Source organism: Lacerta agilis, chromosome 1 (assembly GCF_009819535.1).
Source record: "Lacerta agilis isolate rLacAgi1 chromosome 1, rLacAgi1.pri, whole genome shotgun sequence".
In the NCBI taxonomy this organism is placed as follows: Eukaryota; Metazoa; Chordata; class Lepidosauria; order Squamata; family Lacertidae; genus Lacerta; species Lacerta agilis.
The window spans coordinates 114,284,775-114,299,067 of record NC_046312.1 but is presented as its reverse complement, the minus strand read 5'-3'; the positions used below and the strand labels follow the sequence as shown (position 1 = coordinate 114,299,067).

The following is a 14,293-nucleotide window of genomic DNA, read 5'->3' as shown; positions in this document are numbered from 1 at the left end:
GTATTCCTAATATAAAATGATGACATCTTATTTCTGTTATTTCAGTTTCGTGGAGCTGTTCTTCGCAGTAAAAAAAAATCGCTGCTATGGCAACATGTTTTTTTGTGTGTGTTAACTATATACAGTGAAACAGGAAAATGTAATGGGATCATGAGGTCGATCAAATGTAGTTTGCTCAAAATAGGTGAATTTCAAGGATGTGAAGGGATGTTGTCTGTAAGTGACTTGCCTCAAGCTGTACCCATGTGAACTTGCTATGATCCAGAAAACTCTGGAAGCACCATGTGACCCATAGATTCATCTGGGTTTCCAAAGAAAGGAAGAGAGAAGGAATGGCTCCTCCTCATGTTATTTGCTCCACCCACTTTTGGTTCTTGCTTGTTCCGCCATGAAGTGTGGTCCACTTTTGCCTTTCCCAATGGGTTAATGGCCCCTCATGGGGGGGGGGGAAGGTTCCCCAGCCTTGTCCTAAACCAGTAGTGGAGAACCTAAGAGTTTAGCCCAGACGTCTCTTCCCCACAAACCACCTCCAGATATTTCCTGAACTGCAGCTCCCATCGTGCCTGACAAGTGGCATGATGGGAGTTGGAGTCCGAGAACTTCTAAACATTGACTAGTCCTGTGCTGGTGTGCTGAGCATTCTGGGGGTATTACCCGTGACAATTTCATCACAGATAAGGGGAAGGTTTGGCATGGAGAATACATATGTGATTTCCCCCACCCAAGCATGATTCAGATGTATAAAACTTAATTTTTTACTATAGTTTTTTTGCTCCTCCATGGTTAATTTTCTGGGCTGCCTACATCAAAACATAAATGCAATACAACAGAGATAAAAATTACCATATAAGTTACCAGAACACTATAGGATCTTATGGGGAAATGTCCCCTTGTACCAACAGAAGCAACATTTGAATTCGGCCTTTGTCTCTTAGCAGGTTATGTTGCTTTTGTTTCTCTAAATTGGAAGCTGAACTTCTGCTGAATGGGACTCCCAAAACCTAGCTAAGTGTGAGCATTTTTTTTTTTAATGCCCAGAGGATGGTGTTTATTGAGTGGAAGAGAATTAAGAAATACTTAGAACAAAAATAAAGTGGTATGAAAAGGACTTTTAACGAGTATCAGAATCAGACATTGTGGGCGTATTATTAAACCTTTCTTGTTTCACAATTGCTTGTGATTTGACGTTTATCCTCAAGAGGCTAACTTGGAAGTCAGGCCGGGTGATTCAGATGGTTTGCTTGTGAGAAAATATGCTCAGAATTGCAGCTGAAGGAGTTAGTCTAAAATAAATACAGAAGGATATCCTCCCGAATAATGAAGCATAAGCACAATAATAAGACTTGTCTGGATGAACACTTCCAAAATATAGAAGCACTCTAGAAGCCAGGCTTTCTGATTCTCAGTTTGTTCCCCCCCCCTCCTTCCCCCCTGCCCAATCAAACTGTGAACCTCTTCTTTTCTAGTTGCAAGGAATACAAAAACTTGAATTCCTTTTTCGCTTTGATCATGGGACTAAGCAACGTTGCGGTTAGCCGCCTCACAATGACGTGGGAGGTGAGTGCAGAGTAAATCCTTGTTCTACAAATGTCGCCTTTCATTTCTTCCTTTGACTTTGCCGCTTTTGCACATTGCGGTAAACCATCGTTGACGGTTCACCACGAATGCAGAGATTTCTCCCCATTTGCTCCTCCCCTGTCGGTAAGAATGAACCGCGATCCCTAGCTGAGCATTACGTCTGGACTGGGCATCACAGACCACAAGATGAAGTCCGGATTTCCTTTTCTCTTACCATTCATGGTTTGTTCAGAGCAAAACAAGTTGCGGTTCCTAGTCCTTTCACCACCCTGAGCCAGGGATTGTGGTTTTGTGCCATTGCTCGTGCTAGGGGAGGAGTGAAGCGGTAGTGATCTCTGCATTCACCATTTACCATAGTTTATAGTGGCATAAGAAGGCCTCTGCTGGATCAGGCCAGTGACCCAACTAGTTGAGCATCCTTTCCTTACAGTAGTTAACCAGATGCCCACAAGCAGGAGTTGTAGCAGCACTCTCACCTCCTGCAGTTTGTATTCAGAAGCCTGCAGAGGGCCACAATTGCTGTTTGGAGCAGCAAAGAAGAACCAAGAAGCCTGAGTGTTAGATAAAAAAGATGTTTAAAATGAGTACCTTGGAAGCTAAACGCCTTGCGAGTTGAACGTTTTGGCTCCCGAACGCCGCAAACAGAAGTGAGTGTTACAGTTTGCATTTGCAAACATTCTTTGGAACCCGAACATCCGGCGCGGCTTCCGATTGGCTGCAGGAGCTTCCCGAAGCCAATCGGAAGCCGTGCCTTGGTTTCCGAACGTTTTGGAAGTTGAACAGACTTCCAGAATGGATTCCATTCAACTTCCGAGGTACCACTGCATACCAAAAACAACAGCCCTGAAGCGTTTCTGTTAGGGATTATAGGAACAGAAGTCCCCCCCAAAAAAATGTTAAAGTTGTTTATGTATGTAACAACAGCAGCTAGGATTGTTTTTGTGCAGAAGTGGAAGGGAGATGAAGTTCCCACCGAAGAAGAATGGATGAGCAAGATAATGGACTAGGCAGATACTGTTGGCCTCTGCTTCCCCCCCCCAAAAAAAAACAATAAAAAGATTATGCAGAACTGGCTAAATTAACCATAAAATCAAGAGAATCTAATGTTGAGCGTTTCGTGGAAGAATGGATGCCTTTTTTGGATAGCCTAAAGAAATACTATAGTAACAAAGCGGAATATTGAACTTTTCCCACGGAGCAGTTGAGTTACCACTGCCGTATCACAGGTAGCGTTTGAAACCCCTCAGTTTCAAAAGCAGCTTGCCATGAGGTCAGTGACAGAGCATCTGATTGGTGTGCAGAAGGTCTCGGGTTCAATCCCTACCATCTCTAGGGAGGGCTGGGAAGGATTCTCTGCATGAAACCCAGGATAGCCATTGCTAGTCAACGGGGATGCTAATGAGCTCAATGGACCTAGTGGTCTGAGTTGGCATAAGGAAGCTTCCTATATTCCTGTGGGGGAGCTGATGGTCATTTAAAAACAAGTCGAAAGTCCCCTGTAGCTCAGAGAACTAGTGTATACTGTACATTTGTTGGATCCTGACCTTAGTCATACGTGTTCCAGTAATGATAACAGAGAGAGAGAGAGAGAGAGAGAGAGAGAGAGAGAGAGAGAGAGAGAGAGAAACAGCGACCTTTGGTTCCAGAGCTAGTTCAGATTATATGCGGTAGTTCATATTATACTGCGCCTTCCGGAAGTGCGCACTTGAGGAATGATTGGCCTGTGTACACATCGTAGAGGCCTGTTGTTCTTCCATGTAAATGATTTAGCCAGATTACTGCTCCCAAGGACGTAATTATTTATTTGTTGAATGCGCTGCACTAAAGATGGGGCCGCCGACCTGAAACTTGAAACAGATGTGTCTTCATCTTCCTCCCCCCCCCCAAACAAACCCTGCAGATGAACGCTGGGAAATCCACACTGGGATCTGGACGGTTTTGCTGATCCATAACCTCTACGATCCAAGAGAAAATCTCTCTGGCATTTCCCAGGGTATTGGGGATGGTTGGGGGGAGGGTGGAGGTTGGATCCCAAACTGCTAAAAAGCTTCGTGGCTCTCTATTTATAATCTGGTTGCTAGGAGACTTACTGTATTTTCCCCCCGCAGCTGCATTGTTGTAAACGTGTGGCAAAAGAGCAAGTCTTTTTCCATCTCGGGGCTGTGTTGTAAGAACTGTGCGTGGGGGAAATTCAGTCTGCTGCGCACACAGTTCAGTCCATCTTGATTCGATTACAGGCTTCCCACATGTGTGCTTGTCTCTTTTATTGACAGAAACTCCCGAGCAAGTTCAAGAAGATCTATGCAGAGTTTGAAAGCTTAATGGTAACTGGCTTAATGCTTAAGTGCGCACTGCCTGGATTCACCCTGGTTTCTGAACACCTGATCTGAAATTTGTCTATTTTCCAACGTTTTATGTGTCCTTGTGTGACTTTAAGGAATTTATGAGCCCGCCACAGCACTGATAAAACAAGCATGTATGACTAATATATTATACTCTCAGGGAGCTTATTCTGAGAAAATGTATGCCCTACTTAAAGTCGGCCTGGGAGATTTAGAAAACTTTATCATCCCTTGATATTTCTGCTAGATTCTATATTCCAGCCAGCATGCATTATTGTTACAGATTTATGGTTTTACAGCTTTATAGAAATGGCTCAGCAAATGCATAAAGGAGAAGCATGCAACAGTTCTCTTCTTCAGATAAGCACACTGTTTAATAACCACACCTCTAGCTGTATTTTCCCTTTTGATAATAAACACTTCTTTTGTTAAGTAATTACACTCTCATCAGACAGCACGTAACTTATAAGGAACAGGCAGCTAATGAAATGGATGATTACTATCTTTTTTTCCAAAGAAGCGTTGAAAGAAGACTATCCTTATTATGAACGAAGCATAAATTAGGTTATGAAATTATTACATTAAAAAAACTGTTAACTAACAAGTATTAGTATTTTGCCAAATACTTGCACAGGTCTGACTGTGTCTTTCCCGCCCCCCAGGACCCATCAAGAAATCACAGAGCCTACAGACTGACGGTAGCTAAACTGCAACCTCCCGTTATTCCATTCATGCCTTTGCTCATAAAAGGTAACTATCTGAAGGGGGTGAAGAGCATGTAGTAATAATAATAATAATAATAATAATAATAATAATATAATAATAATAATAATAATAATAATAATAATAATAATAATAATAATAATAATAGATCTCAAATGATACTTTTGATCCCCGTTTCCCCATTTTGCAGAAGTCCTAAGAAAGAAAAAGGTTCTTTCACAAATCTAAGTGTTACTGTCTAAATGTTACTTTTTTTCTTTTTCTTTTTCTTTTTAAAAGTAAATGCTTTGAATGGGCAATAGCATGTAGGAAATGAGAAAGTTGGTCCATCTTCTCAGTGTCTGGATATCTATCGTGTTTCGGATTCAACTATTGCCAGTTACACAGGTGCTGCCTTTATTTGTATTGCAGACATGACATTTATTCATGAAGGGAACAAGACTTTCATCGACAATCTAGTGAACTTTGAAAAAATGGTAAGTAGGGCATATTTCTAAAGCAAGATTTCCGATGGCTCTGTAAAGGTGATGACTGAGCACTGGGCGTTACCTACATCCTATAGAAAATGGGTGGGGGGAACTGATTCCCATTGCTTTTTGGATGTGCGCCCACCCCAAAGTTGTACAAAAAGGGGCTGAGTAGCAGGCTGGCCCCAGGACAAGGCAGGCTTTCAGACTGGAAAATATTTCAGAGTGCAGCAGGTTTCAGTTCAGAGTAAAATCTATTGCCTTCCTGGGTTGCAGATCTGTGTTTTTAAGTACAGTCGTACCTTGGTTTTCGAAAAAGGTTCGTTCTCGAACGTTTTGGCTCCCGAACGCCGCAAACTCGGAAGTGACTGTGTCCGGTTTGTAAAGTATTTTTGGAAGCCGAACATCCGACATGGGCTTCCATGGCTTCCGATTGGCTGCAGGAACTTCCTACAGCCAATCAGAAGCCGCGCTTTGGTTTCCAAACGTTTTGGAAGCCGAACGGACTTCCGGAACGGATTCCGTTCGACTTCCAAGGTACGACTGCATACTGTTTTGTTGCTTTTATGTATACCGCGTGCAGATTTTGAAATACTAAGCAGTTTGGAAATGCTTTAAAGTGATTGGCAGATAAATGAACCACTGATTTAATTCCATGGATCCAGCATAAAAACATATTTTAAAGTTACTTGCCCCTTGCAGGTTAGTGTTGCTCATCTATATACTGCCAATGAAGGCACAGCAAGTTCTCTTACCAAAACCATTATTTATCTGCCTAATTTCTCTCAGTAGCTAATTCTGCTGGCAGATACCAATGGTTAGGCATATTCTGATCTACCTGGAATGTCCTGCTTCCTTGACACACATCAGTTAAAAGAATGCCGCTGCTTCCTTTCTCTTTCTCTTTTTTCTTTCAATTCTCGCTTCAGACTAACCTGTTCTCCAAATAAACCTCTAGAGGGCAGCATCTCACATACCAAGTCAATGGGTTGTGTAATGGCATGTTAATAACACTGTACTGGTTTTTATTATTATTATTTTTTAAAAAAAAACCCACCTATTTTAAAACTATTTTGATTTTCCTAATGGATTTTGTACGCCATGTTGAGCAGGCAGTGACATCCCGGGAGCCCGTAAGGACTGCCTGCATTTGACCACAGATTCAGAGGCCTTTTTGCCTGAGTTAGCACCCCTATAGTACAACAAAGGCCTGGTTTTTTAAATGTTGCAGGTTTCCAACTTCAGGCTGCCAACGGAGCTCTTGTGAACGGATGATTTTCTGTGCAAATAATAAAATAATAACAATAGCAACGAAGTATTGTTTTTTTTAAAAAGAAATCCCTGAATATTAGTAAAGTCTAGTTGTCTGGAGAAATTATTTATGAGATAAATAATATTTTTTAAAAAAAAATAATGTCAGGGAGATAAAGGCCTTAGATTTCCCCTCACATGCCCATTTTCTACATGCAGGGAACATTGTTTTTGCCCGAAAGACCGTTCAGTACATCTCAAGAGACATAGGTTTGCCGTTTTGTCTGCTGTTTGGGAGTGTTGTGACTTAACAGGTGCCAAAAATCGAGCCCAGTGTGGCTTTAATTCCCCCCACCATCACAAAAAAGAGAGAAGAAGCCAGTGTTGCAAATTGCCCGATTCTGTGAGGCTGCCATTCAACCTGTCAGGCTAGTGAGTCCTCCAGGACGAATTATGCAGTCAAATATTTGGCACCGGTGCTGTTGTTGGGGGTGGGGGGGACGACTAGAGGCATAGAAGGACAGGCCTTCTCTGTCTTTAATAGCTGCGCTAAAGAAAGAGTCCTGGCAGGTGCCACTTTTCATGCAGGAATGATAAAAGCTGCTGAAATTTGCCTTTCTGCACAATTCCAGAAAGGCTCAGGAGTCCTGGTCAGGTTTTTTTTTTTTAATCCAGTCTTCACTAACCTACCTGTCACTGGGGCCTTGACTTACCCACACAGCAGCTTCCCGGTCCCATTTTCCCCGATCTAGGCAATGGGGAATAAAATGCAGCTGCAAAGCTGTGGCTCCTAACCTGACCGAGAAAAAAAATCAAGGCTTCTGTTGTAGGTAAAGATAGAAGAAGAATTGCAGGTGCATAGCTGGGGGCCTAGCTATAGAGCTTGGCCTTTATGCCTGGAGGTGGCCATGAGAGGAGTATACCTTCCTGATGGAAAAGCAAGATGCACGGGAACAGATTCCACTGTTGTCCCTGTCTCTCCCCCCCGCCCCCCAATTCCTTGCATCAGGAAAAGAGCTGCAGTGCTTCTGGTGGCACTCGTCTAAACGTGCTTCGCGAGAATATCGCTGTCATGGTACTTGCTGAAAAGCAGCTCGTAGGGGCATTCCAAGACGCCTCTGCAACACAAGCTTCTCCATCCATGGCCGTACAAAAATAGTGCCATCAACCACTGGTTCTCCTTTTTACTGAGACTCTTCACCCTTGAGGTGTGAAATGAGGATTAGCGAATTTGTGCATATTGGTTTTCAGGTTTTATGGATCTGAACAAAAGGAATCCACGCACTGATCCTTATGGGGGGGAGGGGGAGAGAGAGGGCAAGCATTCTTTCGTTTTTGGAACATAAAGATTATGCAAAAAAAAAAAAGTATGTGACTTAAACCCTTAGTGGTTTTTGTGTGGTGTGGTATGAATATTTATAACAACATTGGAGCCTGGGTCTAGGAATGGATTAGCAGGAAATGTCCTGGCTTGCTGCCACTATTCTAGGCTGCCTGCAAGCTGAATTGGAACTGCAGGGTGAGGGTGTTGAGATGATGGGGGCAAGCCTGGAGAATTCATTGTGATGTATGGTTGGCTCTGTTTTGGAGGGATCCAGATTTAGTGCTGCATAACTTTCCAGCAATGGAGTTCGAAACCACACTGGGAAAACTTAAACTAATTTTTTTTGGGGGGGGGGATAGCAAACAGTTTGATTGTGGGGGTTGCATGTGTGTGGTTGTTGTTGGGTTGGGATGATTATTATTACAGCCGTACCTTGGATCCTGAACACCTTGTGAGTTGAACGTTTTGGCTCCCGAACCGGTTTGCGAACGTTCTTTGGAACCCGAACGTCCGACGTGGGTTCCAATTGGCTGCAGGAGTTTCCTGCAGCCAATCGGAAGCCGCACCTTGGTTTTCAAACATTTTGGAAGTCGAACAGACTTCCAGAATGGATTCCATTAGACATTTCCGAGGTACAACTGTATTTTTTTTGCAGAACTTTGAACTCTTTGTTATCCCTTAGACGTTTGAATATGTAAGTATAGTCAACAATCTGCTGCAGGGTTTCCCAAACGTGGGTCTCCAGCTGTTTTTGGACTACAACTCCCATCATCCCTAGCTAGCAGGACCAGCGGTCAGGGATGGTGGGAGATGTAGTCCCAAAACATCTGGAGACCCACATTTGGTGAAACCCTGATCTACTGTTTCCCTTATTACTAAGGCCAGCTTTACAACCAGTTTCAAAGCCGGATTCCCAAATGAAAAATAATAAAAAGAACCAGATTTATAACCATAAAAAAAAATGCAAAGGCCCATGCATTGTACAGTTATATGTTTTCCTGAGTCATATTGGTCTGAAAGAGTCGTTGGCAATCATTCCTCTTTGCTACAGTACCTTTCGGTAGATGTGGCTACGGGAATGTTGTGTTTTGTGTTAACTGCGGTTTCCAAATGTTTGGTACTGCATGGTTTTTAAAACACTCCCAGGTAAATGTAAGAATGAAACATACATAAACACCTGTTCAGCATGGAGGGGGTCACTGAAAAGATTTTACCGGAACAGAAAAAGGATTCAGCACATTTACGGAACAAATTCGTTCAACAGATACGACAGCAGAATCTTGCCTCCTTGTTTACAAGCAGCGTGTTTCTGAATAGCAGATACCTGGAGGCAACAAAAAAAGAAAGCAAATTGTCTCTGTGTCCTATTAGCCTTCTTCAAGCTGGTATCCTCCAGGTGTTGTTGTTGTTTTACTACAACTCCCATCATCCTTGACAATTAGCTATACTAGCTGGGGCTGGTGGGGTTTTTTTTTGTTTCAAAACTTCTGGAATACACCAGGCTGGGCAAGACTGAATTATAAATAGAGCCTTGGTTTGATCCCACATGGTGATTTGCTTATGTTGCAGACAAAAAATTTTTTTGGTCATTGTTGCTGGAAAATCCTCAGAGAGCTTGTTCAGATACTGCAGAAAAGCACATGTGGGGCATTTTATAATTTCCGAACATAGGTGGAGCAGTCCATCTATAAATGCATCCCCATGTTACAAGAGGCATGCCCATGGAAAAGTAGCATATTGGGCTCCTGGAATGGGGAGGAAGTCTAGACTAAACCCTTTTAATTCTGACAGACTTGCCTGCCACATGCAGGACGATGGTTTTAATATTCTTGGCTATTATTTTTCCTTTCAGCGTATGATTTCAAAAACCGTTAGGGCAGTGAAATTCTGCCGGAGCCAGCCTTTCAGTAAGTATCAAAACATGTGCATTGTTACTGCTACAGTTGTTCCCTCTATGCCACAAGCTTATAGGCTGCAAACACAATCTGGAATTACAGCCTATTCTAGAGGCGCAATCTAATTCTACTGAAATCAACATTTACTGGGTGTGCCTCCTGAGTCATTTTACTAGAGACATCAAGGTACAGTTTTGAGGTTTTAATCAGATTACCTACGCTGATAAAATAGCGCACACCGTTCCCCCCAGTATTTGTGGAAAAATAACAAAGGAGAACTAAACGAAGCACCAATTTGTGGGACGGGGATTACAGAAGAATACAGCGAGCTTAATTTGAAAGGGATGAAAGGACAGGGCTTTGTGAATGTGGCGTTCTGGCTTTGCATGTTTATATATTATTCTGCTGGTAGAAGGCTGCGTGGCTTGTCTTGTTCTGCTCAGATTGGCGTTTGACTAAGCGTACCAATGGCACATCACTTCTGTTTCATCAGATCCCGACGCATCTCTGGTGAATAAGAACCATCAGGATGTCCGGAGTTACGTTCGGCAATTAAGTGTGATTGACAACCAGAGGACTTTATCACAGATGTCACACCGGCTAGAACCACGACGTGCTTAAAACGTTTCAAGTGATTACACCTTCCCTTTTTTCTCCGGTACAAGGTCATTTGTTCTACTTTCTGTGCTACTGCACTGCCACTGCAAATATAAGCAACAACAGATTCTAACATCTTAGGTAATTAACGCACAATGGTACCTGCCGTCCCCGAGAATTAACAGAGGCTCTTTGAAGAGGTCGTGAGCTGTAGCTGGGAGATTACTGGTGTTATATATACTTCTGGTTCGTTTTGAAACACACGAAACGTCTTGTATATAAAATAAATCTTTATTTAAGAAATTAAAAAAAGGAGAGAGAGAGAGAGAGGATACCAAAAGCAAAATGGTATAACAGCTGGTGAAAAGTCGAACCTATAACTTCGGCCGTTTCAGTGAATGTATAGGTGAGTTCTCTTATCTAATAAAAGAAATAGCAGTATTTTCTAATACATTACCAAATTGAAGGTCAACTTCTGCCCTTGGTTTTGCATGTTTGGCTCACAAGGGCTTCAGTAGCAAAAATAAAATAAAATACCTAATGGCAGAAAACAAGGTACAGTTACGAATTGCCACGGCTTTAGTATTCAGAGAATAGTCAAAAAAAGCCTTTCCCTGTAAGAGAATTATATTTTTAAAGTCAGCTCTTAACCACATTTGCCTTACTGCAGTAGAGCATTGTGGCCACTTAAGTTAACCCGAGCACTGACTGGGCCTCTAATACTTAGGTACATATTTGTTTACATTTCATTTCTTTTGGGATTTTTCTTTAAACTGCCAATCAGGATTTTACAAAATGCCAGGAAAAAAGGAACGATAGTTTGCGAGGAGGGGGGGGAAAGCATTAAAAGCAGCAAAAAACAACAACAACAACCCACAAAACTTCTTCAGAAAGAGCACAATATGCACAACGTATTTTCAAAATAATCACGTTTGTTTTTTCCTGGGCGCTGAAACCTTCAACAATCAGCTACACCTTTGGGCTGATTAGGTTTGTCTTTTCTGGGTTTTAAACTTTACAAAACATCCTCCGATTTTCAGGAATCGTTTTGCACTTTTTAAGTAGGCAGTATACAGAAACGTCAATTCATTGTGAGGATTATTTATTTCTTTACGTGTTCGTTGTGGCGCCACAACAAATTACTTTAATCTTGTTTTATTCAGCATGTAATTGAAGTACAATTTGGTCTTTGTACTGTACACGCTCTGCATTTCATGGCTATGAGGAGTGTGTCGTATGTTTTATGTAAATAAAATGCACTATCTTCATTAAACGTAACTGCCGATGAAAGCTTGTGTGCCGTCCTTTATTAAAAACGGCAGCGCCTGTTATTTGCACCTTGATCTATTACTATAGATACTACCTTTGCCCAACATAGACAGTAGTTGAACTTTGCTATTATGCATTCAATAAGTACTTCCCCCCCTCCCTCTCTTTCAGCAAACCTCCTATTTGACACTGAAATAGCTGGACCATAGCGCAAATGATAGAGCACACTTTGCATGCCAGAAAACTTCAGATTCAATCCGTAGTATCTCCATGTTGGACAGGAAAGCTGCTCCCCATGAGCATAGACACTTCTGAGCTAGATGGACCAGTGTTCTGGCTTGCCTTCCTATGAGTTTGGGCTTCAGTAGACTGAAGGCATTCAAACACATTGGAACTTTAGGTTTGTACAGTTAAGGGGGGTTTCAAGGACCCTGTTGCCCTAGCAAGACAAATCCACTTCATAAAAGAATTGGATGCTTTGCAGTCTGGAGCAAAAGCACAGAAAAGTGTAGGATGAACAAACGGACGAAAGGAAGGCACCTGAACACCCTGCAAGCAAATCGGGATAAATGCTCAACAAGAACCAGATGTAATCTAACCTCAGCGTAAACTTTGTGCGGGCAGATCAGGATGAATGCTCGATGAACAAGCGGTCTGCCTTTTTGAAGGTGAAAAGGACCCAGAGAGGAATTCAAAGGGCATTGCATAGAAATGGCTTTCTCAACTCCAGCAAATAGAGACAAGTAGAGACAACTCGGTGAAGGGAAACCTACTCATACGTGTTACCGTGAGTCCAAAGGGTTTGATGCAGCACGCTGGGATAGGCAAGAGAGGAGAATAATGCTCTCAAAAGCCTCCTAAACTCAGGCAGGGGTTGTCTCTTTTCAAACAACAGGTTGGGGCATGTTCCCACCCTTTAAAAATCATGTTAACATACCAGGCTATAATCCTGGAATTTAGTCACCAGCTTGGCATAAAATGGGAAGGTGGGCCTACAATTGACAGGCCAAGGTTTCTTGATTGTGAAAGGAGGCACCCTCCAGATTTTTAGAAACCAGCATTTTCACTGAGCTAGTGCAAGCTTATGGGAAAGGGTGGTGTGCCTCAGTCTCAGGGCTGGCCCAAGACACTTTGCTACCCTTCCCATATCCCAAGTCAAGGTATGCAGGGGGTGGGAAGGGGGAGGGGCATTTGATTCAGATAAACATTTTAAGGTAAACTTACCTAACATACATTTTCTGAAACAAGATGAGAACCAGAACAGACTTTTCTCCGAATTTTGCAATGCAGTTTTCCAACTGGCGTATTAAAAAAATGCATACACGAGGGTAAAGTGTGCATATAAATGCATATATTTATGAAAATTGTTTTGCAAAGGTGTGTATATAAGGCCATATCACATAGAAAAAATGGGTGTGTTTTGAGAAATCCACACTAAAATGCTCATGAATTCTGGTTAGGGCTTCTTGTTCTTTTTTTAATTGCAAACCGATGTAGCAATGTGGAGAACTGAACTTACGGTTTAAAAAATGAGAAGCTGAAATCTATATATTCATGCCTCCCTACATAGTACCCAAATTATTTTGGTACGTGAGGCAGAAAATCCCACATAAAATACCCCCCTCAGCAGTCCAAAAACAAGGAAAATTGAAATAACTAACCATTTTGGTACTTTTTCACAACACCCGAAATCGGCTTCCTGCCTGAGGTGGCTGCCTCACTCTGCTGAATGGTAGAGCTGGGTTTGGGTAAAGAAGAGTCTTCTTCAAACCTGGAAAGAGTAAAGACACATTTACTAACCTCCTCATTTCATCCATTTAAAATGAGCCTTGCCATATTTTTCCTTTATACTTGTCCCACAAATGGGTGCTTCGTTTAGCTTTTCTTTAGTGGAGACATTCAGTGGCTGTTGTTTTAAATTATGCTTTTGTCTGTCCCTCGCGTGAACGGCCCAGGGTGGATCCCAACTGTTTAAAACACAATCGCAAAGTGCCGTCGCAGAAGCAACTTCTGGTTATATTTTACGCGGAGCAACAGAACCTGGTTTAAGATCTGACACCTTTCAGCAATAGTCTCCCAAGGACGCCTGTGTTTCCTCCTTAATGGTATTAATTGTAGTAGCATGAATAATCTAGGCACGCAGCTGGCGTGCAGGAATTTATAAATGATCAAACTAATGCTGCTTTTGAAAACAACAGTTTTCTCCTTTGCGCTACTCAAGCCACCCCCCATGGTCTCAAAGGAGCTACATGTTGATGATAAAATAAACAGCTTAAATTAACGCTTATGACAATTGATATCTTCCCTCATTAGGTTTCATGTCAACATCCACTATCAAAGATGAGACAATTTGCATCTTTTAAAGCAAATTTTAAGTATGCCTTTAAAACACACACTGTTGTTGCTAGAAGTCAGAGCTTGAGAAAGAATTATCAAGAGAAAGAGGAAAGATACAGTGAAGACTGAAGTCCTTTTGAGCGTTCGAAGTGTTTCCCATTTGTTGCAATCCTGCTGTAATCAGTTGCGTGGTCGTCATGTGGTAAACGGATGCCATGCTGTTCATTCAATATCTAAGCATGGTTTTTGTACCCACATTGTTGGTGCCTCACTGTCTCCCCACATCCTTTTTGTAGCACAGACAAGGACATCGAGTACAAACCTCTGCAATGCAGGAATCTTAGTGAAAGCATCCATGACAGATGATTATCAAAGGTAAAGGTACCTCTGACGCGGACGACTCTAGGGTTGCGCGCTCATCTCGCTTTCAGACCGAGGGAGCCTGCAGACAGTTGGTCTGCAGACAGTTTTTCCGGGTCATGTGGCCAGCATGACTAAGCCACTTCTGGT

At 42.3% G+C, this 14,293-nt stretch overlaps 1 protein-coding gene across 1 annotated transcript in view; it reads left to right on the top strand.

Annotated features, from left to right (window-relative positions):
* The window catches only part of RAPGEF4 (Rap guanine nucleotide exchange factor 4), a 150,735-nt gene extending 139,268 nt beyond the window's left edge, over window positions 1–11,467 (top strand). The window contains exons 26-31 of the mRNA XM_033168022.1: window positions 1,467–1,557; window positions 3,852–3,902; window positions 4,583–4,670; window positions 5,055–5,119; window positions 9,538–9,592; window positions 10,074–11,467. Coding sequence (XP_033023913.1) covers window positions 1,467–1,557; window positions 3,852–3,902; window positions 4,583–4,670; window positions 5,055–5,119; window positions 9,538–9,592; window positions 10,074–10,201 — 478 coding nt within the window. The 3' untranslated portion in view covers window positions 10,202–11,467. The remainder of the gene's footprint in view (window positions 1–1,466; window positions 1,558–3,851; window positions 3,903–4,582; window positions 4,671–5,054; window positions 5,120–9,537; window positions 9,593–10,073) is intronic.
* The last annotated feature ends 2,826 nt before the right edge of the window (window positions 11,468–14,293 follow it).